The sequence below is a fragment of the Pongo pygmaeus genome, chromosome 6 (genome assembly GCF_028885625.2).
Source record: "Pongo pygmaeus isolate AG05252 chromosome 6, NHGRI_mPonPyg2-v2.0_pri, whole genome shotgun sequence".
Classification (NCBI taxonomy): Eukaryota; Metazoa; Chordata; class Mammalia; order Primates; family Hominidae; genus Pongo; species Pongo pygmaeus.
Window position 1 is genome coordinate 89784144 of NC_072379.2, and position 25623 is coordinate 89809766.

General features: G+C 36.9%; 1 protein-coding gene across 1 annotated transcript in view; it reads left to right on the forward strand.

Moving 5' to 3' along the window:
• Positions 1 to 14864, forward strand: part of STEAP4 (STEAP4 metalloreductase) — a 29907-nt gene extending 15043 nt beyond the window's left edge. The window contains exons 2-5 of the mRNA XM_054493748.2: positions 7341 to 7798; positions 8448 to 8975; positions 10218 to 10382; positions 11668 to 14864. Coding sequence (XP_054349723.1) covers positions 7343 to 7798; positions 8448 to 8975; positions 10218 to 10382; positions 11668 to 11898 — 1380 coding nt within the window. The 5' untranslated portion in view covers positions 7341 to 7342 and the 3' untranslated portion in view covers positions 11899 to 14864. The remainder of the gene's footprint in view (positions 1 to 7340; positions 7799 to 8447; positions 8976 to 10217; positions 10383 to 11667) is intronic.
• Positions 14865 to 25623: the final 10759 nt, after the last annotated feature.

Below are 25623 nucleotides of genomic sequence, written 5' to 3' on the forward strand. Positions count from 1 at the left end.
TATTTACACACAGCTATTTTGAGTTTCAAGATGCCTGAAATGAGTGTAGCAGCATTCTTTATATAGTACTTAATGCAAAATGCACCCTCAACTTCATCTCCCTTGTGGTTGAGAGTATGCATATATCTATTTCTTTTCTTTTCTTTTTTTCTTTTTTCTTTTTGAGATGGAGTCTTGCTCTGTTGCCCAGGCTGGAGTGCAGCAGTGCGATCTCGGCTCACTACAGCCTCCATCTCCCAGGTTCAAGTGATCTTTCCCCTTCAGCCTCTCCAATAGCTGGAATTACAAGTGTGTTCCACCACGCCTGGCTAATTTTTTTTGTATTTTTAGTAGAGGCGGGGTGTCACCATGTTGGCCAGGCTGGTCTCGAACTCCTGACCTCAAGTGATCCTCAAAAGCCATTATATATAGAGTTTTATTTATAAGAAATAAGTGGGACAAGTAGGAGATTCTTAAGAATTGTTGCACTCTAGTTCAGATATTTTTTATATATTTATAATAATCATAGTTATATAAACATAATTAACCCTTAATTTGTAAAGTTTATATAAAGCCTACATTAATTAGATACTTGATTCAATAACTAATAGATTACCAATCTATTTAAAATAGCCATTTCTTAAGCACTTATTAGGTCTCAAGAACTGTTTTGAGATACAGGAATTCATCTAATTTTCACTGCCGGGTGAGGTGTGAGAGCCCTAGCATCTGAAAGTGGTCGACTTGCGAGTTGGTAAGAAGAATTTAATAACAACAGAATAGGTTTGAAAAAGGAAAGTTTTAGTAGAAAGAAAGAACACTGCAGAAGAGTGCAGCAGGGCACCTTAGCAAGATAGAACTGAGTGGGCCATGGTGGATTCTCCTTAGGAGCATTTATGGACCTTAAGACAGAAGCTTGAGGGTAATTTGGACCGTATTAGCCAGACAGGTCATGATAAATGATGACATTTATAATCATTTTGGTGCCTTTGTGTCAGCAAGGGTTGCACAATGAGTTTCAGCATAGTGTTCTGGAAATGTATAGAAATTTCAGTTACTTGGAAATTGTTTTGAAAGAGGCCTGGAACCAGATGCCTATTTAGATACTAGAGAATTTTAATTACTTCTAAATTCCCTTGATATGGAGTTTTGCCTCTGATGGCCTATTTGATGGTCACCAGGTGGTCTTTGCTCCCTTCATGATACTTCTAAATTCCTCAGATGTGGAGTTTTTTGTCTCCAGTACCTGCTCATGGTCATTAGCTGATTTTTGCTGTCCTCACTCACAGTATCTTTCAAGTAGGTACTAGCAATCCCTCATTTTACAGATGATGAAACTGAGACACAAAGAGTTTGAGTAACTTGCTCAAGGTGACATTGCTGGTAAGAGGCAAAGCAAAAAATAGGACCATGTAGTCAATATCTTCATTAAAAAAATTTATGAAAGATTAGAATCAATGAATGTAGAGACCAAATAGTCAAAATGGTCTGGAGTCACTCTCTCTTTGCAATGATTAAGATAATCCAAATGAGAATATTTCAATTAACAAAATCCATCTCATTACAGGATACTGGAAACTGCATCAAATCTACATTTTGCTTGCAAATGTTCATCCAGTATGAGAGAATAAAAATATTAGGATAAAATAATTTTTTTTAAGTGAGGAGATAGGCAGTCAGACATTCTTTTGTGACACAAACCAGTTCTACAGTAGAATAATGAAGGCATTGTTCAGCAGTTTGAAGGTCTGATTTATAAAACTAGGTGTTAACTGATTGGCAATCAACCAATAGAAGGTAAATTGCTAAACTAGTCTGCATGTGCAGATGTTAGTAAGAAATTTTCAAAGGCACAGCTGCACTTTTATACAAAGGTCCCTGATCATCTACAGGTACTTCCCCACATGTGGTCATGACCTTTGATGACACCCATTCAGGATATCAGCCACCAGTTTGTTTATAAAATGATTCAGATGTTGTACTTAATTAGATTATTCAGAGTTTCTGTGGGAGTGCAGGAATGTCCTGTATTTCTTGTCCCTTTCTCCCATAACTTCTACCTCCCTACAAAGACCTAAATGCTCTGCTTTTGATAGAGCCATGCAACTTCAGATAAGCTCAAGTAAGAATATAGGTGTTTTTGATAGTCTAAAATGGAAAGCACAAATTTCTGGAACCCCATGAAAAACGTGCAAACTCTACATACACTGTGCAATCTGCATGAAATCCACCATAGGAGAATTGAGTAGTGATTAAGTCTGCTTTGAAAATTCTGCATCAAATTCACAGTTTTACTTTCAACCCGTTTGGGTGAAAGAAATAATGTCCTTATAACATCTCTTCCACTTCTTTCTTTCTTTCTTACTCTTCTCCATTGGTTACTCTTTAATCATTCAGCATCTTCCTTTTTATTTATCTCACACTGTGCCTGGGACACAGAGTAAACTTTTCTACTTCCAGCCCCTTCATCCCACCCTTTTAAATATTCGTTCAACGAATATTTATAAATTTCCTAGACTGTGGTAGTTAGTGCTTTTCTGAGCACTGAAGATACATCATTGAACAATAGACACATACACACACACACACACACGCATACGCGCATGCATGCACCAAAAAAAATAAAAGATTAACTGAAAGCTTAAACTAAATATTGGGAAAGAAACATTTTTGAGAAAAATTCAATACGGAAAGAAAAGATATTCTTCAAAAGTATAGAAAGCAACCTAGATTATTGCAGGAGATCATACAAACTGGTTTGTTTTTTATTTAAATTTTACAGTCACATGATTCATAATAGTATTTCAGTTTAGTTTTAACTTGCATTTTTTTTTAGTTTTCGGTAATATTAAGAATATTTTACTGTGTTTAGAATTCTTTTATATATTTCCTTAGGATAAACTATCAGCTCATATTCTTTGCCCAATTTTCTAATGGGCAATTGTTTTTTTCTCATTGATTTATATGAGTTGAAAAATATTTTTTCCAGTCTGTTGATTATCTTCATTATGACATTGCTTAGTGGTTTTGCATTGCAGAAGTTATTTATTTTTATGCAATCACATTTGTCCAACTATTTGTTAATGGTTTCATGATGTTGGAAAAGGACCTTCCCCTCTAAGATTATAAAAGAATGTTCCATGGTTTCTTCTAGTTCTGTTCTAGTTTCATTTTTTTAAAAATAAATCTTTAGCCGGGCGCGGTGGCTCATGCCTGTAATCCCAGGACTTTGGGAGGCTGAGGCGGGCGGATCACCTGAGGTCAGGAGTTTGAGACCAGCCTGACCAACATGGAGAAACCCCGTCTCTACTAAAAATACAAAATTAGCCAGGCATGGTGGTGCATGCCTATAATCCCAGCTACTCGGGAGGCTGAGGCAGGGGAATCACTTGAACCCGGGAGGCGGATGTTGTGGTGAGCCAAGATCACGGCATTGCACTCCAGCCTGGGCAACGAGAACGAAACTCTGTCTCAAAAAAATAAATAAATAAAATAAATCTTTAATTTATTTTGAATTTACCTTGGGGTGGAGTATAAGGTATAAATTTATTTTTTTCTTTCAGGTAACTCTTGAGTTGCCCCAACATTGAAACCACCTTTGCAAAAATTCTAACTGAAGAAATTATGACAGTGAAAGAGATCAGAACTAACTGACTCCATCTGGCTTCTAACCTTTAAGCTGTCCTTGTTCATTCCTATGTGCAGGCAGAACTAACCTTGGGAAGGAATTTAGTTTATGGTTTGACTCTGAAACAAAATTGATAATGTCCCTTTTCCCAAAAAGACCCACTTCTTGCCTGGGGACCAGTCTGCCTTTGTAGGACTAACAAATTAACTACAGGATTAGATATTACATTTTAGAGGTCATGCAGCCTCTGGCTACAAGAGTCTGACCTTCCCCAAATTGCTCCTATGGATAGCATTACTATTGTAAAACCTAAGATCAGTGCTTGAGATATTTTGCAGACCCTGCACTGGATGGATCAGCTAACACCACCCAGATTGGTAATCTGGCTCAACCACTTCTGCGATCCCCTCTATGATTCCATCTCTAACCTGACCAATCAGCACTCCCCACTTTCGAGCTCCTACTTTAATTTAAATTATCTTTAAGAACTCTGATCTTCGTGCTCCGGGAAACTGATTTGTGTAATAATAATACTCGTGTCTCCCATACAGCCAGCTCTGCCTGAATTACTCCTTCTCCATTGCAATCCCCCTGTCATGATAAATTGGCTCTGTCTAGGCAGCAGGCAAGGTGAATCCACTGGGCAGTTACAAATTTGGGGGCTCGACCAGGATTGCCTTTGTTGTTACCTGCTCTGTAGCCCACCTCTGGTGATGGATCTGGAGGCCAGCCCAAGTGGCCACATAGTTCTCTTGGACTAGGGGCTGACTCTGGCACTCTCTGCCAGTGGGGTGCTGCTGACCCAATGTGCATGGATTCAATTGCAGTGGAGAAGTAATGCTAGGGAGATATCCCATAACTGTAGCCTCATCACTGGGTGTCTGTAGCTGTAGCCTCAATGCAAGGTGTCTGATTTGGTGAGTATTCCAGGCAGCTACCAACAGCCCCTTTCTTCTCCTGATTTATTGGCCTCTCTGGAGGTGCTGCTGTCTCTTAGTAACCTCCCAGGGTTTCTATCTGTAGCCCCATCACAAGGTATCTGCCTGTAGCTCCATTACAAGGTGTCTGTAGCTGTAGCCCCATTACCAAGTGTCTGTCTGCAGCCCCATTAGGGGGTATCTAATTGGATGGAGAATAAGGAACTTGTTTGGAGGACTACTCTTGGTTTGAGACTGGGTCTGGAATCTGTGTCTTGAAGGCCTTCTGTTCATCTTAAATTGTGTGTGTGTGTGTGTGTGTGTGTGTGTGTGTTTATATGTATGGAGGGCCCTGAAGGAATTGCTCACAGCAATTTTCTGGGGGCAGGGGACAGAGTCTCACTCTGTTGCCCAGGCTAGAGTGCAGTGGTGCAATCTCGGCTCACTGTAACCTCCACCTCCCAAGTTCAAGCAATTCTCATGCCTCAGCCTCAGAGTAGCTGGGACTATAGGCGTGTGCCTCCATGCCTAACCCTGAGTTATCTATCATTTTGAGTAAATGAATGACTTATGGTGACACGGGACTCTATTTTGTGATATCCAGTGTTTTAAATCTTTGATATTTGACAAAGCTTCCAAGATCAAATTATAAGTTTAAAAAAAAAATTAGATCTCCTGAAGTTCAAAAAGATATATTAGGCTTATTTAATGTATTAAAATCATGCAGGAAACATTGTCAAATATAAAATGGTGTTTAACTTTCTTTGAGTTATACTCATATAAATATGTTATTAGTATGTGTTATAAAATTGTATAAGATTTCTATAATTCTAATATGCCTCAGTATATGTTATCAGTAATAATTATAATTGTTATGTTGAATTTTTGTGTGCCACAGAGGTAACAAATTTCCTTGTCAATTTCTTTGACTGTAGCTTCCCTAAAACATTTCTGTCGTCTGCAGACAATTGTTGTCTTGATTTGGTCCTCTTTAGGAGATGGTTTTATAATCAGCTATAAAACTTTGACAGGTGCTCTTGAATGCAAGTTTCTGATAACCTTGGAGATTATGACATTAAAATAAAGGAAAAAACTTTCAGGACTCTCATAAAGAGCTGAAATGTTCTTTCATATGAATAAATCAGGTCTGTCTAGGTAGCAGGCAAGGCAAACCTGTTGGGTCATTACAACATTAGCTATTAAATAATCTGTTTTCTCATTGACCTGAGATGCTATTTTTATCATATGTGTTTGGGTCCATTTCTGAATTTTTTTAAAACTTATTCATTAAAATTTGTCTACTTTTCTTTTTTCTTTTCCTTTTTTTTGAGACAAACTCTCTCTGTCGCCCAGGCTGGAGTGCAGTGGCCTCCTGAGTAGCTGGGATTACAGGTGCATGTCAACACACCCAGCTAATTTTTGTATTTTTAGTAGAGATGGGATTTCACTATGTTGGCCAGGCTGGTTTCAAACTCCCGGCCTCAAGTGATCCACCTGCCTTGGCCTCCCAAAGTGCTGGGATTACAGGCATAAGCCACTGTGCCTGGCCAGAACTTTATCTATTTCTTTGATAGTACCACATTATTTAATTATTTTAGCTTTATAAAAATTTTAATATTTAATATGACTAGCACCCATTTATTAACCTACTTTTCAGAATTTATAGATTAAATTAGGGAAAACTGACATCGTGTGAGCCTTGCCATCCAAGAACATGCTGTACATTTTCATTTATATAAATTCTCTTCTCCTGATTCTTAAGAGCATTTAAAATATTTTTCATATATATGTTGCACATATCTTGCTATCGTTACATATTGTCTTTATTTTGTTGCAGCTATAAGTAGGATCCTTTCATGAATTAAATCTTCTTACTGGTTTCTTTTTTAATATATGAAGAATATTTATTTTAATCGAGTTCCCAGCCTAGATGTTGAATTGTTTTTGTATGTATGATACTTTTTTGGTTGATTTTCCCAGTTTTTAAAGTTTGATCTAGTTCGATCATCTGGAATCCCTTTTGAATTTCTGTACCTCTGATTTCTTTCTCTGATCTAGTTATGTTAGTTAGAGCTTTCAGAACAATAACTAAAGTGGTCATAGCAGACATATTTGTCTGGTTCCTGACTTTGTTGGAAATGTTTCTACTAATGTTTTTAGGCATAATGCTGAATTTTAGGTTAAGATCAATAATTTTTATATGTTGAGGAAATATCTATGTATTTCTCTTTCACTATGAATCAAGAATAAATGCTGAATTTTAACAGATGTCCTTTTAACATACACAGATATGACACTTTTTCCTTAAATCTTTTAATATAAAATTAAATTTTAATCTTTTAAGTTATATTAATGAAGTTTCTAAAATTGAATTTATAGAACTAATCTTCACATTTGTAGAATAATCCCCATTTGATCAATATATACCTTCTATTAACAAGCTGCTGGATTGTGTTTGCTAATGTTTTATTTAGTTTTTTTTTGTATCACTAAACAAGTGAATTTATCTATAATTTATTGGAGCATTTTTTTTTGGTCAGATTTTGCCCTGTATCCTTTTACCAAACAGAAGCTTTTCACCAGTGATTTTGTTAAATAAGACACATATGAAAATATATATAACAATTTTTACTCCTTCCAAATTTGGGGGGAAATATATATGACAATTTTTACTCCTTCCAAATTTGGGGGTAAATATAGTTAAGATAATTAGATTAGAACAAGTCAATTACATTACTTCGTGGATATAGCTCTCTTTAATTTTCTAGGAACAGAGCATTTATATTTTGTTGGGCATTTGCGTTATTATTTTTCAGTTATGGAGAAAACTTGTATAGATGCACTTCCTCTTACTATGAATTCTTCAGAAAAGCAAGAGACTGTATGTATTTTTGGAACTGGTGATTTTGGAAGATCACTGGGATTGAAAATGCTCCAGTGTGGTTATTCTGTTGTTTTTGGAAGTCGAAACCCCCAGAAGACCACCCTACTGCCCAGTGGTGCAGAAGTCTTGAGCTATTCAGAAGCAGCCAAGAAGTCTGACATCATAATCATAGCAATCCACAGAGAGCATTATGATTTTCTCACAGAATTAACTGAGGTTCTCAATGGAAAAATATTGGTAGACATCAGCAACAACCTCAAAATCAATCAATATCCAGAATCTAATGCAGAGTACCTTGCTCAGTTGGTGCCAGGAGCCCACGTGGTAAAAGCATTTAACACCATCTCAGCCTGGGCTCTCCAGTCAGGAGCACTGGATGCAAGTCGGCAGGTAAGATTAAACAAATTTACAGTCAATCTTTAAAACACGAATCATTAAATGTGCACTTGCCTCAAAGATTCCAAAATATAATTCCAAGATAAAATGCCCAATAAATATTACATTTTGCTAATATGTGCTGTGAATAATTTTCTTGAGCTTGACCAAATAAGGTGGTCAACTGTTATATCTCCCACTGTCTGTACCCTCAGATTTTAGTTTGATGGAACCCCATGGTGTCAGCCTCTGGAGGCTTCCTGTCAGTACTAGAAACTAATACTTGGTGAATATCCTTTTCTGCTTCCATTACCTTGTATGAAACTGGTTCCATTTATGCACTGAGATTAGAAGCATTCATAAGTGATGCAGCACCACAAACACAGAAGAAAGATCAAACTATTCACAGTGTGGAGAACCAGGTCTTATAAAAGTGTGATGTGCCTAAAACCATCATCAACTAAAAACCCTGGTACTTACCTATCTAAGACACCACACACAAGTTTAAAACATCTTGTTACATATGTTAATTCTACATCCGTATTTTAAAATTCGTTCACTGTTATATGTCATCATTTGGCATGGTGCTGTTGTAGCCTTTCAAAATAATTATTAAATAAGGAAAATGAGTAAGTACAGAATTAATTAATTGTTTTTAAACCAGGTGTTTGTGTGTGGAAATGACAGCAAAGCCAAACAAAGAGTGATGGATATTGTTCGTAATCTTGGACTTACTCCAATGGATCAAGGATCACTCATGGCAGCCAAAGAAATTGAAAAGTACCCCCTGCAACTATTTCCAATGTGGAGGTTCCCCTTCTATTTGTCTGCTGTGCTGTGTATCTTCTTGTTTTTCTATTGTGTTATAAGAGATGTAATCTATCCTTATGTTTATGAAAAGAAAGATAATACATTTCGTATGGCTATTTCCATTCCAAATCGTATCTTTCCAATAACAGCACTTACACTGCTTGCTTTGGTTTACCTCCCTGGTGTTATTGCTGCCATTCTACAACTGTACCGAGGCACAAAATACCGTCGATTCCCAGACTGGCTTGACCACTGGATGCTTTGCCGAAAGCAGCTTGGCTTGGTAGCTCTGGGATTTGCCTTCCTTCATGTCCTCTACACACTTGTGATTCCTATTCGATATTATGTACGATGGAGATTGGGAAACTTAACCGTTACCCAGGTAAATCTCTTCTTATATATTTTCCTCTACTCCTGAAATCAGAGACTATTTTTACATCATATTCCATTTCATAATTATAGAAAGTCACTCTTCTAAGCATCTTCTTTTTTAAAGTAACTAGAATTAGAAATATCATGTCAGTTTTTTAAAATGAATCCAGTTTAGATCTCATACAACTATTAAGAATAGAAGTTTGCCAGGTGCGGTGGCTCACTCCTATAATCCCAGCACTTTGGGATGCCGAGGCAGGTGAATCATGTGGTCAAGAGATCAAGACCATCCTGGCCAACATGGTGAAACCCCATCTCTACTAAAAATACATAAATTAGCTGGGCATGGTGGTGGGCACCTGTAATCCCAGCTACCCGGGAGGCTGAGGCAGGAGAATTGCTTGAACCCAGGAGGCGGAGGTTGCAGTGACCCGAGATCGTGCCACTGCACTCCAGCCTGGGTGACAGAGCAAGACTCCATCTCAAAAAAATAATAATAATAAAAATAAATAAATAAATAAAAAGAATACAAGTTTACTTTCCAGGTTCCCTTGGGTAGAGATATTGGCAAACTGACAGATTTCATGGCTCAAGAAACCTAAAGACACCTACTTGAATTCCTTTGGTTGGCAGTCAAATGTTAACTAATGTGTTTTCAAGCTTCTATTCTTATGCATGTTACTTCCTTTTGGAAGTCAAAACCAACCATCTTATAAGTAAGGGGGCTAACCAAACATGTGCCACACTAAAACAAACAAATTCACAAAAGAGCGCTTATAATTCCCTTAATGTTTGACTTGGGGGAAGTTGGCCTCGATAACTAGAAAACCAAATAATTCTGAGCAAATATCAAATATTGTCTTACGTATAATCAAAAGATTCAGTGAGAATCAGCTGAAGGAGTTTTAAGACATTCTCAGAGGAAGTGCTATAAGTCAGTTCTAGTTTGGAAATAGCTAGTTTTGATAGATCTTACTTCAGTCTCAAAAATTATTAGTTAGTCATTAATGATGCTTCTATGGGTTTCTCTACATTATTTTCCCAATTAGTCCAAACAGACCTAATTACTTTTTTTGCCAAAAAATGTAATTTCTAAGTGTATTTTTCACTAAAGTTATTTTAAAATAATTTTTAAGAAATGCCATACAATTTACTTTCAGCAAATAATTCATGCCCACCTTCAAAGTGTGGGCAGTTTGTAAAATGTAGTTTGTAAAAATGTAGTTTTGTAATTGCTTATAATTTTTCTTAGGCAATACTCAAGAAGGAGAATCCATTTAGCACCTCCTCAGCCTGGCTCAGTGATTCATATGTGGCTTTGGGAATACTTGGATTTTTTCTGTTTGTACTCTTGGGTATCACTTCTTTGCCATCTGTTAGCAATGCAGTCAACTGGAGAGAGTTCCGATTTGTCCAGGTAAGAACTTCAAGATCATTCCTAACTTTTCATTTTGCTCCACCACTTCCCTAGCAATCACATTTAAAAATTCAAATTAGAAAATGTTGAACCCAAGTACAAAAGACAGAATCCATAATGATTTGATTTCTTAATATTCGCCAAGATTCCTGACTGCCTCCATATCTACAGCTAAAACTATAGGGTGAAAAGTACCAAGAACTATTACAATTTATGTGTGGAGATGTACTAGGTACAAGGCGAAAAGAAACCCCAAGACAAAATTTCACCATCTAAAAATTAACCTTACAACATGGACATATAGATATGGAAAACCAGATGTTGAGATAAAGTTTAAAATCTTCACAGCAAGATTTGATAGATGTCATCACACCGGAAGACTTAATGCTCTTCTGTAAGAGGGAAAATTGTTTTCTTCCACATGTCAAGCACCAACCAACCCCTCTTTAAAGGCAGTTAGTAACTACACATTCTTGTAGACCAGTGGTCCTCAAAGTATGGCACCAGGACCAGCAGCATCTGCATCACCTGGAAACTTGTTAGATACACAAAGCCCCAGGCCATGCCCAGGCCTACTGAATCAGAAACTCTGAACATGTGGCCCAGAAATTTAATGAGCCTTCAAGATGATTCTGATGCATGTTTATTATGAGTATAATAGAAAAGAGCATTAGTCTTTAAAATTAGGTTAGAATTTTATAGAGCTATTGGAATCTTAAGTCTTGTAATTTCTCCCAGGGACCAAATGCAGTCAACGTGTTCTCATTAACACTTTTGTTCAAGGTATTAAGGCAGAAATAAACAATAAGCTTTAAAATGTAGGCTGAAACAAGATTGGCTATTGCTCTTTATTGTGATAGAAATGAGCTAGGATCTGGTTTTAGTCAGTAACATATACTAAGATGGTGCTTCTTGAGGTCATACTGTGTCATATTCATCTCTGACCTCTAGAAAAGATGATAAATAAAAGAGTTTCACCTTTGGGAACCAAGACAAGCTACATTATTTATTCTAACTTGAAAGAGTTTACTCCTGGGAAACTTTTCCATCCAGCTAGGTTAAAGTGAAGCTACTATGTCATTTGTAAGCAATAATCTTGTTTTAAATGAAGTATTTACCATCCTGAAGAAGGGTTAGTGCTTTTTTTCAGTACTTGGCAAAGTGTCCTAAACATTATAGGTCTCAAATGTTTGTGGTTGTTGACAAATATCCATCACTGGCTTAGAGTGTTTCACTTTAAGATGTAAATAATGTTAACTTACATATTTTTGTTTCTTGTTTATAGTCCAAACTGGGTTATTTGACCCTGATCTTGTGTACAGCCCACACCCTGGTGTACGGTGGGAAGAGATTCCTCAGCCCTTCAAATCTCAAATGGTATCTTCCTGCAGCCTACGTGTTAGGGCTTATCATTCCTTGCACCGTGCTGGTGATCAAGTTTGTCCTAATCATGCCATGTGTAGACAACACCCTTACAAGGATCCGCCAGGGCTGGGAAAGGAACTCAAAACACTAGAAAAAGCATTGAATGTAAAATCAGATATTTAAAACAAAGTTCAATTTAGCTGGTGTTCTGAACTATGGTTTCGAATGTTTAAAGAAGAATGATGGGTACAGTTAGGAAAGCTTTTTTCTTACACTGTGACTGAGGGAAACATTGCTTGTCTTTGAGAAATTGACTGACATACTGGAAGAGAACACCATTTTATCTCAGGTTAGTGAAGAATCAGTGCAGGTCCCTGACTCTTATTTTCCCAGAGACCATGGGGCTGAGATTGAGACTAGCCTTGCGGTTTCACACTAAAGAGTTTCCTTGTTATGGGCAACATGCATGACCTAATATCTTGTGAAATCCAGTAGAAGTATTGCAACTTCCTTCTCTGGCTCAAGGGCTGAGTTAAGTGAAAGGAAAAACAGCACAATGGTGACCACTGATAAAGGCTTTATTAGGTATATCTGAAGAAGTGGGTCACATGAAATGTAAAAAGGGAATGAGTTTTTTTGTTGTTTTTTGGAAATAAAGGCAAACATAAATATTACCATGATGAATTCTAGTGAAATGACCCCTTGACTTTGCTTTTCTCAATACAGATATTTACTGAGAGGAACTATTTTTGTAACACAAGAAAAATTTACAATTGATTAAAAGTATCCTTGTCTTGGATACATACAAATCTATAGAGCTGGCATGTAATTCTTCCTCTATAAAGAATAAGTACAGGAAAGATGAAATAAAAATGGAGGGATATCCCCTTGGATTTCACTTGCATTGTGCAATAAGAAAAGAAGGGTTGATAAAAGTTCTTGATCAAAAAGTTCAAATAAACCAGAATTCTAGACAGCAAGCTAAATAAATATTGTAAAATTGCACTATATTAGGTTAAGTATTATTTAGGTATTATAATATGCTTTGTAAATTTTATATTCCAAATATTGTTCAATATTTGTCATCTATTAAATTAATTTCTAGTATAAGTAGCTTCTATATCTGTCTTAGTCTATTATAATTGTAAGGAGTAAAATTAAATGAATAGTCTGCAGGTATAAATTTGAACAATGCATAGATGATCAAAAATTACGGAAAGTCATAGGACAGAGAGGTGTGAAGATTCATCATTATGTGAAATTTGGATCTTTCTCAAATCCTTGCTGAAATTTAGGATGGTTCTCACTGTTTTTCTGTGCTGATAGTACCCTTTCCAAGGTGACCTTCAGGGGGATTAACCTTCCTAGCTCAAGCAAGGAGCTAAAAGCCTTATGCATGATCTTCCCACATACCAAAATAACTAAAAGGCACTGAGTTTGGCATTTTTCTGCCTGCTCTACTAAGACCTTTTTTTTTTTTTTTAACTTTCATTATAACATATTATACATGACATTATACAAAAATGATTAAAATATATTAAAACAACATCAACAATCCAGGATATTTTTCTATAAAACTTTAAAAAAATAATTGTATCTACATTATATATTCAATTTTACATCTTTTTTTAAAGACTTTGTTTTTCTAAAGGCTTCGTTTTCCTTTTTTTTTTATTTTTTATTTTTTTGAGACAGTCTTGCTCTGTCGCTCAGGCTGGAGTGCAGTGGCATGATCTCAGCTCACGGCAACCTCCTCCTCCCAGGTTCAAGTGATTCTTGTGCATCAGCCTCCCGAGTAGCTGGGACTACAGGCATGTGCCACTATGCCCAGCTAATTTTTGTGCTTTTAGTAGAGACAGGGTTTCGCCACATTGGTCAGGCTGGTCTTGAACTGCTGGCCTCAAGTGATCTGCCTGCCTCCGCCTCACAAAGCACTGGGATTACAGGCATGAATCTGGCCTTACGTGATATATTTTCTTAATGGCTGCATAATATCACATCAAATAGGCATTTTTCAAACCTCTTTCCTTATTAAACATGTAGACTATATCCATTTTTTACTAAAATAAATAACATTTCAGATAATATCTTTGCACTGATAATGTTGCCAAGTCATTTCTAAAGTGACCTTATCAATTTAATTACCATTGGATGAGGGTGTTGCTTTCATTGCACCATTGTAGATTGTCTTTTTTATTTCAATTTGCTTTTATTTATAACTGGTTGCAAAGGTACACAGAACACATGCTCCTTCAACTTATCTTTGATAAACCCAAGCAAGGATACAAAAAGTTGGATGACATTGAGTAGAGTCTTGGTATATGGTGCTGACCCTACAGTATCAGTGGAAAAGATAAGGAAAGTGTCACTACTCACCTATGTTATGCAAAACAGTTAGGTGTGCTGGGGCTGGATACTGCTCTTTTACTTGAGCATTGGTTGATTAAAGTTTAAGTACCATCCAGGCTGGTCTAGAGAAGTCTTTGGAGTTAACCATGCTCTTTTTTGTTAAAGAAGGGAGTAATGTGTTTATCATGGCTCATAGTCCGTCACTGAAAATAGAAAATGCCATACATAGGTAAAATGCTAACCTATAGAAAAAAATGAACTCTACTTTTATAGCCTAGTAAAAATGCTCTACCTGAGTAGTTAAAAGCAATTCATGAAGCCTAAAGCTAAAGAGCACTCTGGTGGTTTTGGCATAATAGCTGCATTGCCAGACCTGACCTTTGGCCCCAACCACAAGAGCTCCAAGCCCCACCAGCTGACCAAAGAAAGCCCAAGTTCTCCTTCTGACCTTCCCACAACCTCCCTCCTCCCAAAACTATGAAATTAATTTGACCCTATTAACACAGCTGACTCCTCCAGTTTACTTAAGGTAGAAAGAATGAGTTTACAACAGATGAAAATACGTGCTTTGGGTGAACTGTAGTCCTTTTAACAGATCCAAACTATTTTACATTTTTAAAAAAAGTTAAACTAAACTTCTTTACTGCTGATATGTTTCCTGTGTTCTAGAAAAATTTTTATACTTTCATATATTTTTGTACACTTTCCCCATGTTAAGGGATGATGGCTTTTATAAATGTGTATTCATTAAATGTTACTTTAAAAATATTTCCTAGTTTTGTTGAATTCTGGTTTTAACTTATCAGCATTCCATATAAATTTACTAAAAGGTTTTGAACCACAGTAGTTCCAGCATCTAGGAATAAAAATACTTCCCTTCAGGGATAAGGAAAAGAGAAGGCCGTGCATGGGTTTGAAAGTGCATTAACAGATCTCCAGCTTCTTGCAATGTAAGCTTGAGCTCAGCAGGGTGTCACAGTCCAGTATGCTGTGTGTTCTTCGGTATTACCCTCAGAGAGGGGAGAGCATCAGATGGCTAAATGGGGAGGACTGTACTCTCCCACGCTGGATTTTTGTGAGAATTAGGAGGTAAAAAAGGCTTTCCTTCTCCATGCAGACGCCACAGGGATAAGGCTAATGGCTTGACAAGCAGACTTCAGGTTGGATTCAGACTGCGTGACTGGGCATTAAATGCCTTGCACAACTGGACTGCTGCAGCTCTGATGGGTGTTATCCTGCCTTCAAAAATAGTATTAAAACTTATAAATAAAGAGAGGACTGACAACCTGGAGGAAGCTAGAAGCAAATGGAAAGCCCCTACTGAAAAAGCCATTTCAATTAGAAATTCATTCAGGAGCTCTTCATGCATCTATTGTTCAGGGATCACAAAAGAGCCATGATAATGATAAATGTATGTTATGCATTTCACCTCTGAGAGCATGAAAGCTTCTGGAACTCCATTCCAAAATTAAGGTGTAATGGCAGTCAAGGTACTGCACACAGTAGTTGCAATTTTCATTCTCCATCATCACAACCATCATCTTCACTACCACTTCTCCAACACACACACATACACACACACACACACACACACACACACACACACCCCACGAGAGCCCACAGATAGCCTTACAGGATCCTACTTCAATTTTCTATAATGAATTAGATTTATATTCTAGAAAAGTCCTTCACTCTTCTAAAGGTTTGTTCAGTAGAATTTGGGAAAAGAGTATAAGTTACTCTTCAATGTATCAGAAGCATTTGAACCAGGTGACTCCATCTTCAATAGAGGCTGAGTAAAATAAGGCTGAGACTGGCTGGGCGCAGTGACTCACACCTGTAATCCCAGCACTTTGGGAGGCCGAGGCAGGTGGATCACCTGAGGTCAGGAGTTTGAGACCAGCCTGGCCAACATGGTGAAACCCCATCTCTACTAAAAATACAAAGAATTAGCCAGCATGGTGGCGCATGCCTGTGATCCCAGCTACTCTGGAGGCTGAGGCAGGAGAAGTGCTTGAACCCAGGAAGCAGAGGTTACAATGAGCCAAAATCGCGCCATTGCACTCCAGCCTGGGTGACAAGAATGAAATTCTGTCTCAAAATAGATAAATAAATAAATAAATAAGACTGAGACCTACTGGCTGCAGTCCCAGGAAAGCAGGTGTTCTTAGTCACAGGATGAGATAGGAGTAAGCACAAGGTACAGGTCACATATACCTTGCTGATAAAACAGGATGCAGTAAAGAAGCCGTCCAAAACCTACCAAAACCAAGATGGCAATGAAAGTGATCTTTGGCCGTCTCAGCTGTTCATTATATGCTAATTATAATGTATTAGCAGCCTAAAATACACTCCCACTAGCACCATGACAGTTTACAAACTCCATGGCCATGTCCAGAAGTTACCCTACATGTTCTAAAAGCAGGAGGAGCCCTCAGCTCTGGGAATCATCTGCCCCTTTCCTGAACATTTCATGAATAATCCATCCCTTGTTTAGCATATAATCAAGAAATAACTACAACTATACTCAGCCAGGCAGCCCATGGCACTGCTCTGCCTATGAAACAGCCCTTTTATTCCTTTACAGTCTTAATAAACTTGCTTTCATTTTATGGATTCACCTCAAATTCTTTCTTGTGCAAGATCCAAGAACTCTCTCTTGGGGTCTGGATTGGACCCCCTTTCTGGTAACATATGCATTACCTCTCCTCAAGCTCGAGGCAAAGTCCTAAAGTTTCGGATAAGACCCATATGAGGGAGGTGAAGGATGAAGGGATTGAGAGCAAAGGGACTGAGAAAAGGGGAGTGTGGAAGAGCAAGACAGTGCTCTTGCCATTACCCAGCAAAAGCCAGAAGGATCCAGTACTACTTGCTTTCTGCTGTAAGGGAATTTTGGAAGGCTTTTAATGATATTTATTGCATAATGTCATGAGCAAAGCCTATGCTAACAATTTCACATGCATTATCTTATTTAATCCTCATAACAGTTCTCTAAGGTTCTCTTCTTATCCTTACTTATCAGAACAGGAAACTGAGCTTTGAAATCTCAGTACTTTGACTAAGTTCACACAACTAATAAGAGGCAGAGCTGGGATCTAGGCAGTCTGACTCCAGGGCCATCTCCTTTTAACACAATATAATGGGGACACCCATGCTGTCCTCTTAAGTGTCCCTTTGAATCCACAAAATAGACTAAGTGAACCAAACCATTGCAACTCTTCTTAAAAACATTTTTAAAGACAAGAAGCTTATTCACATTTTAAATATTCCTGATTGCCCAATCCTCAATACTCCAGGTTTACCTATGTTGATTTCAGTTTGTCCTCTAAGGTTGTAGAAACATAGGATCTGTGGTTCCCGCACTAAGTTCAATTCCATTGCAATTGCCATTTTAATCTTCCCACTCTAGTCTGGCCACAAGCTTTCCTAAACTCTAAAGGGAGCTTTATTCTGGTGGAGGTAGGTAAAATCCCCAGACCTGAGGACTCAAAGGGGCAGTCAAGGAGAGGATAGCTCTTCTCCAGAGCTTAAAGGCAAATATTTTCTTTTTCCCTGGTTTCACCTTATTGCTTTGTGTACTGAGTGAACTTATTTGTTTTTGAGATCCAGTAACCCATGCAAGAAATTTCATAACACTTCTCATTTAGTACTTTAATACTAGTTGAAGAATCTAGGGTTACACACACACACACACACACACACACACACCAGGCTTAGTTCCATTACCTATAGCTGTAAAAATGAGATTTTTTCTCAGTTTTGTAAAAATGAAAGGCTGCTGGACTGGAACTCACAGTATTGTATATCAAAAAGTATCAGATTGTGATAAAATAGAAAACTAGAATTAAACTTGGCCGTATGATTTTTAGAGAGTCAACAGATTTTGAAGGAGCCCACCCAGTGTATTCATTTCATTTTTACTAATCCTTTCTTTCATGCTAACATAGAGATGAAAAAGAATGACAGCGTTCCTGTTCTCATTTCATTAGAGCAAAATAAATAAGTTTTAGTGTTCCATAGCTCTGTAGGATGACTATAGTTAACAATAACATATAATTTCAAATAGCCAGGAGGATATTGACTGTTCCCAACACAAAGAAATGATAAATGTTTGCAATGATGGATATGCTAATTACACTGATCTGATCACTATACATTGTGCATACATAAACATGACTATGTACGTCATGACTATGTACAACTTATTTGTCAGTTTTAGAAAATAAAAAAGTGGAAGAGATCTGCTACCAAATGCAGGAATTTTCTATAGAGTCTCTTATAGCTAGCCTTCTACAGGCTTAACTCTTCTCATGATGGAGTACTGACCATCATCAAGAGGAAATCTTTTGTTTTAGGCACTCCAGGAAATTATCAGGGAGTTCTCTCTGCAGATAACCAAAGTTTTCCTAGTTGTACTTCTACCCATTTTTCTTAGTGTGATCATTTAAAGCAGTGCCTCACCAACTATCAGAGATGAGGGCCAGTAATTTTTGTTTCATTTTTTTCCAGTTCATTACAAATCAATGCATATGTCTGTAAAACACAAAATCACACCCTTAAATATGATGGCAACATCAAATTGCCATAAAAGTTTCTAAACTTTTCACCCCAGTTTCTGAATTTATCACAGACTGGTAACAGCTCACAAGCCAGCACCACGAGCAGACCACACTTTGCACAGTGCTCAAACGTAGGCCTAACAACCTGGCTTGGCTTGGCACTTCTAGAAACCGATCCTGAGGCAAGGCTTCTTGTAAAAGAGTTTATACTGGAAGTTAAAAATCATCAAATTATTAAATACTGGGAATGGAGTAGTAAAGTAGACAGAGCAGGGAAGGAATAAAGTATGAATTTTCAAGCTGGTTACCCATCTGGGCAACTGGAGCTCAATTTTACTGGGAAAGTCTGGAACACAGTGTCAGATATAACTAAGAGTTATTCCCAACAAGGGGAAAGGAAACTGTGCTTTTCATCCACCAAATCCTTGCTTAACATTGGAATACAGATGCTTCCAAGACATTAACTTTCTGGCACTTCTGGCTTTTCCTACACACTTATTGTGTATGCCACCATGTCTGGGGGGATAAAGGCCCACAGGCAAAGAGGTACCAGCATTCATACAACCAGCTTTCAGATTGTAGAAGTGGCTGCCAAGAGGGACTTGTAGTTGGCAGTGCCAACTACAACTACTACACCATCCAGTTGGAAATACAAAGAGTGTGAACAAAGTTCACAGGAGAAACAAGGCTCTGCAACATATGAAAATATATTCTACTTCATTCATAATGAGACGCGTGAAAACTGTAACTGTATCAATACCATTTCTAACCTAGTAGATGGGCAAAAATCCAAAAGTTTGAGCACACATTCTGTGGGTGAGGCTGTGGAAACGTAGGCTCACATACATTGCTCTTGGATATGCAGATTAGGACCACTCCTGTGGAGAGCAATTAGGCAATATCTTTCAAAATTAAAAATGCAGAGTTAAGTTTAGATCCAGGAGTCTCACTCCTGAGAATTTATGCTATAGATATGCCTACAAGCATTTGAGATGAAAAATAAGCATTGCTGTTTGTTTTTCTTGTTTTTCATGAATAACATTGTAAAAGTAGAATATGGGCAGTGACTTAAGCATTCATCTTTGGGACTGGTTAAAGAAACTATGATGCTTTTACAGAATGGAATTCTATGCAGCTGTTTAAAACAAACCAAGACACCACCTTTTACATATATGGAAAGATGTCCAAAATATACTGTTAAGTTTTTAAAAAGGTACAAAATAACATATATAGTATGATTCCTTTTGCATATGTGTATTTGCTTTTAATTGCCTAAAGAAACTCTCAGAAGGATTCAAAAGATCCATACCAAACAAGACGGGAGAACAGAGGAGTAGTGACAGGAGTAGAAGCACTGTAGACCTTTTCATATCATTTTGGTTTTTTAATTATATGAGTAGGTTACCTAATTATTAAAATAAATGTAAAAGGTAATGGGGGATAGGAAAAAATTTGTTAAAATATACAAAATTACAGCTAGATAGGAAAATTAAGTTGTAGCGTTCTACAGCTCTGTAGGATGACTATAGTTAACAATAATATATATTTTAAATAGCTAGAAAGAGGATATTGAATGTTCTCAACAGAAATAAATGATAAATTCTTAAGATGATGGATATGCTAATTACCCTGATCTGATTGCTATATATTTTATGTATTGCAATGTCACTATGTACCCCATAAATATGTATAATTGTTGTGTCAATTAAAAATTTTTAATAAAAAATTATAAACAAAAAAAAATTTTTTAAGTAATTGATTGTATATCCCTACTGAATCTTATCTTACGCTAAACCTCTCCAGCACATTCATTGTTTTCTCTTATGTAAAAATTTCTAAATCTTTCATCTTTCTGGTGTCTCTTGTTCAGATCTACAAACATTTCGATGTTCCTTTTAAAACACAGTTCCCTAAACCAAAAACATGCTATTTTTCCCTTCTTTCACATTCTGTAATTAAAATAGTATTTAAATTCCTAGTAGACATTTTACGAATATTCAACAACAAAAAGTTGTCCATTATTTCATCTGTATTGGCATTTTTCCCCATATGAAAAAGACTTAAAATACTTTAATATAAAATAAATTTTCAATAAAAATAGTTTTTATAAAACTGTCTAAAAATAGCAAGTAGGCATCAAAAATATAACTCCAGATGAGGTGCAGGTTTAGAGTATAAAGTGATTGTTGCTTCTGTTATTCTAACTTGTGAGTCTCTATTAATTTAGTGTACACGTTCACTGTAAATTTTTATATTCACAAAATTTCAGGATCACATCAAATAACATGCCTAATTCTTTTTCACATAAAGCATTAATTCCAGTCTCTCCATAGTCTGCCCCTCTAGCCCCATCTCTGCCCCCTTCCACCACCAAACCATCCACCCTACACTGATTACCATTAATATTTTTAAACCTAAGTGCAAAGCAAAATATCTTGCACTATCTGCACTGTCTTTGCAATAATGCTATAAATCTAAAATTATTTTAAAGTACTATGACCCTAAAATTGTTTTAAAATAAAAGGTTTACTTAAAAAAAAACACTCACCATATTCTTATTAAAGTTTATCTCATAGAAATTAACCTATCCTTCAGCATTGAAAATTGTTTTAAATATTAATTCAATTTTCCAAAATATATGCTCTACACATATTTCCTAAACATGGCCTCCATGTCTTTATTTTAGTTTTTGATAGGAAATACAGAAACCTTATCCATAACCTCCAACTCCAACTATAGTGTTTTTTAGACTACATGAAGCCTAGAGATTATCTAATAGTATAAATTCATTTTACTGATGTGGAAACTGAACCCAAGAGGGTGAAGTAATTTCTGCAAGGTCACATAGCTACATCGCAACAAAGCAGAATTAGACCACAGATGACTGATTTTCAGGCTAGGGTTTTTTCTGATCCTTTTGAAATCAGGTGATTAAGTTGAAAACAAGTTGGCTGTAAATCCAAAAAAAAAGGGAGGTCAAAAGGACTGATCCGAAACAGGTATATCCAGTTACAATTTTGGACTTTTCGGTCTGTGATGAGTACTTTGCCTTTAAAAAACATGACAGAGACTAAAGAAACAGAATTATCTAGTGGTATATTTAGGCTGACTGTGATTATTGGAATTCTAAAGAATGATACACAACATTTTCCCCTTCTTTCAGGTTCTCTCATTAAAGTAATATTTAAAGTCATAGTAAACATTTTAGGAATAGTCAACAACAAAAAGTTGTTCATTATTTCATCTCTGTTGGAATTCTTCCCCATATGAAGAAGACTGTTAAAACTGCTTTAATATAAAATAATTTTATAATAAAAATAGTTTTTATAAAACTGGCTAAAAATAACAAGTAGACATCAATGGCAGTCATGGAAGATGACCTACTCAGATGTTCCTTCAAGAGAACCTGCTGCAAGGAAACATAACAAATAAACAGCCTTTAACTGGCCCACATTATTGATAAGCACCATGTTATTCACATGATCCACATTGCCCTTGGGCTGCTCCCAGGCAATGACCATGCATAACAGAAATACTAGAACAAAGCCATCATTGCCTCAAAAGAGCTTCCTCTAATGGATCATTGCCTCATATGAGCTTTCTCTAATGGGCAGCATTTGGCATTTGCTTGGATATTCCCCCTGGGCCAGCCAAGAGTTTTTCACATCTGCACTATGACCTGGATCTCCTCCTATCCAATGTTTCCCTTGCCTTCATCTTTTGCACGTGTAAGACCAGTATTGCAATATGAAGGCTCCCTCCTCCTTTATCCTTTAAGTCATTTCCTCCAATAAATCTCCCATCCTATCTTGGTATCTGCTTCTTGGAGAACCTAACTGACAAAGCATCACAGGCAGAAAAGCAGCAAAATAAATAACTTTTGTTAATAACATTAGATAATAATTATGACATTTATTAACCCTTTCACTCAAATATAACCCTCAACGGATAGTTTCGCCAATTGGTATGTCCTAAGATGTTAAGCATAAATAAGTGACAAATGTACATCACAGAGTGTGTTAGGAAACCATATCTCTTTTTCCAAGTTCCAATCCTCTACCTATGAAAGAGAAGAAAATATGTGATTCTTGAGGTCTAAAAGTACATACGAAAGAAAAAAATGTATTTCTGTTTCACTGAACGTTATGAAGCTGCTAGTCTCAGAGAAGGGCTAAACGTAGTAAAGAGATAGTGAAGAAAAGATGCTTGGGGAGCAAAAGTTGAAAATGGCTGAATCTGAGAAAAAGGTATGGATTTAATCCCTCTACCACCCTGAATCTGAGGCAGAGGAACGAGGATTGCAGAATGAAGTATCCCAAATGCTGAGAGATGACTCACTACTTTAGTAAGGCACAAAGTTTTTAGTAAGAATCTTCAATCAATACAGTAAAGTTCTCTGAGAAACACTTCAAAGGCCACGCAAAGCAAAGTGACTAAATCGACCCAACTCTTAACAGCAGTATCATGTGGCCAGAAGAGCCAGAATAAAGATGTCAGCCACCACAGGCACAGACTAGACCCCTCCCCCACCTTCTAACCCTAATCAATTTCTGGACCCTGATTTGAGAGAAGGATGAGAGAAAAAAAGACACAAAAATTAACTTAAATTGAATGTGATATTGGCTAGGTGCACAGTAGCTCCACAAAAAGTTATTCTGACTTACAGAATTAAAAAATTGTAACATTCCTTATACCTAGGAGTTGTGCCACAAGTTTATAGAAGAAAAGAAAATAAGAATTAACAGATGCCAAGAAAGAATTAGGAGGGTCAAAGAGCAAACAATGAGAAATAAGAACTATACTTAAAGAAACACACAAATAGATGCCACAAGTGCAGAGTAAGGAAAATGGAGAATGGAAGATGGAGAATAGTAAGTAATGAAGAATGGAAGATGGAGAATAGTAAGTAATGGAAAATGGAGAATAGTAAGGAAAATGGAGAATGAAAGATGGAGAATAGTAAGCAATGGAAAATGGAGAATATTAAGGAAAATGGAGAAGGGAAGAAAAAGAGTACATGAAAAGTAGAATAGATATCAGATATTAGCTTCCCACCTATATCTTTTAAGATACTTGATGGAAAAAAAATATGAGCTAAGGATATCACTTGAAGATGATAAACCAAATAGTATTTTGAGTATACTTAAGAGTACAAAGATTAAAATGAAGGCAAAACTGTCAGAATTGTTTGAACCAGAGCAACTTCATCTTGATTAGGGGCTGGATAAAATAAGGCTAAGACATGTGGGCTGCATTCCCAGACAGTTAAGGCATTCTAAGTCACAGGATGAGATAGGAGGTTGGCACAAGATAGAGGTCATGAAGACCTTGCTGAAAAACAGGCAGTAAAGAAGCCAGCTAAAACCACCAAAACCAAGATGGCCATGACAGTGACTTCTGGTCGTTCTTACTGCTACACTTCCACCAGCGTCATGAGTTTACTAATCCCGTGGCAACATCAGGAAGTTACCCTATATGGTCTAAAAAGGGGAAGCATGAATAACCCACCCCTTGTCTAGCATATCATCAAGAAATAACCATAAAAAAGGGCAACCAGCAACCCTCCAGGGCTACTCTGTCTATGGGGTAGCCATTCTTTTATTCCTTTACTTTCCTAATAAACTTGCCCTGAATTCTTTCTTGCACGAGATCCAAGAAGCCTCTCTTGGGTCTGAATAGGGACCCCTTTCCTGTAACGAAACTACTTAATAAAATTGAGTGGTAGGGGAAAAAGAGAAAGCAGTAGGTAGCTATTTTAAGTGTTGATTCTCATAGGAAATCAACAGACAATAAAAAACGAGATTAAGAGCATTATTACAATTTTTTTTTTTTTTTTTTTGAGACAGGGTCTCTCCCTGTCACCCAGGCTGGAGTGCAATGGCACAATCTTGGCTCACTGCAACTTCCACCTCCTGGGCTCAAGCGATTCTCCTGCCTCAGCCTCCTGAGTAGCTGGGATTACAGGTGTGCACCACCATGCCCAGCTAATTTTTGTATATTTTGTAGAGATGGGGTTTAGCCATGCTGGCCAGGCTGGTCTCAAACTCCTGAGCTCAACTGATCCACCTACCTTGGCCTCCCAAAGTGCTTGGATTACAGGCGTGAGCCACAGCACCAGACCAAAAGTAACAATTAGAATAAAAATGGGCTGGATGTGAAGGCTTAGTCTTCGACTCAGCAAAGTCAAAAGACAAATGATAAACAGAGAAAATATATTTGCAATTAAATGGCTAATATTCTTAATATATCAAGATTTCTTACGAATTGAGAAAAAACTAAAATCTAATAGAAAAGTGGCAAAATATATAAGCAGACATTTCAAAGAAGAAATGGCACTAAACGCATGAAATAATGCTCAACCTCACTCTCACTAAGGGAAATGCAAGTAAAAAGTGCAACAAGCTACAATTTCTCATTTATCAGATTGGCAAACATCCAAAAGTCTGACAACATACTTTATCAGCAAGGTTGTAGAAGACAGCTGATGGGAATACAAAGTGGTACAACTGTTAGTCAAAGAAATTTGATAATGTCTAGGGGAAAAAATGTACAAGCCATCTGTATAGCAATCTCACTTCTAGGAATCTACTCCAAAGTATTCTGGTTAAAAGTACAAAATGATTTATACAAAATGTATTTTTTTCCAATGGCAAGATGCAAGATATTCCAAGATGCAAGATATTCCAAGATGCAACATGCAAGATTTTCCAATCTGAAAGATGCAGAGCAGTATACATAGCATGATACCACTTAGATAAGAAAAGTGATTATTAATATATACATGAATGTGTTTTATTTGTAAAAATAAAAACTAATAAAAAATGGATTACTAATCAGTGGTTCTCAAACTTTAGTGTACATAAAAATTATCTTTAAGGCCTGATTCTCAAAGTTTTTTACCTAGAAGAAAATCGAGAACCTGAGAATGTATATTTTTAACAAGTTTTCAGGTGATACTGAAGCAACTG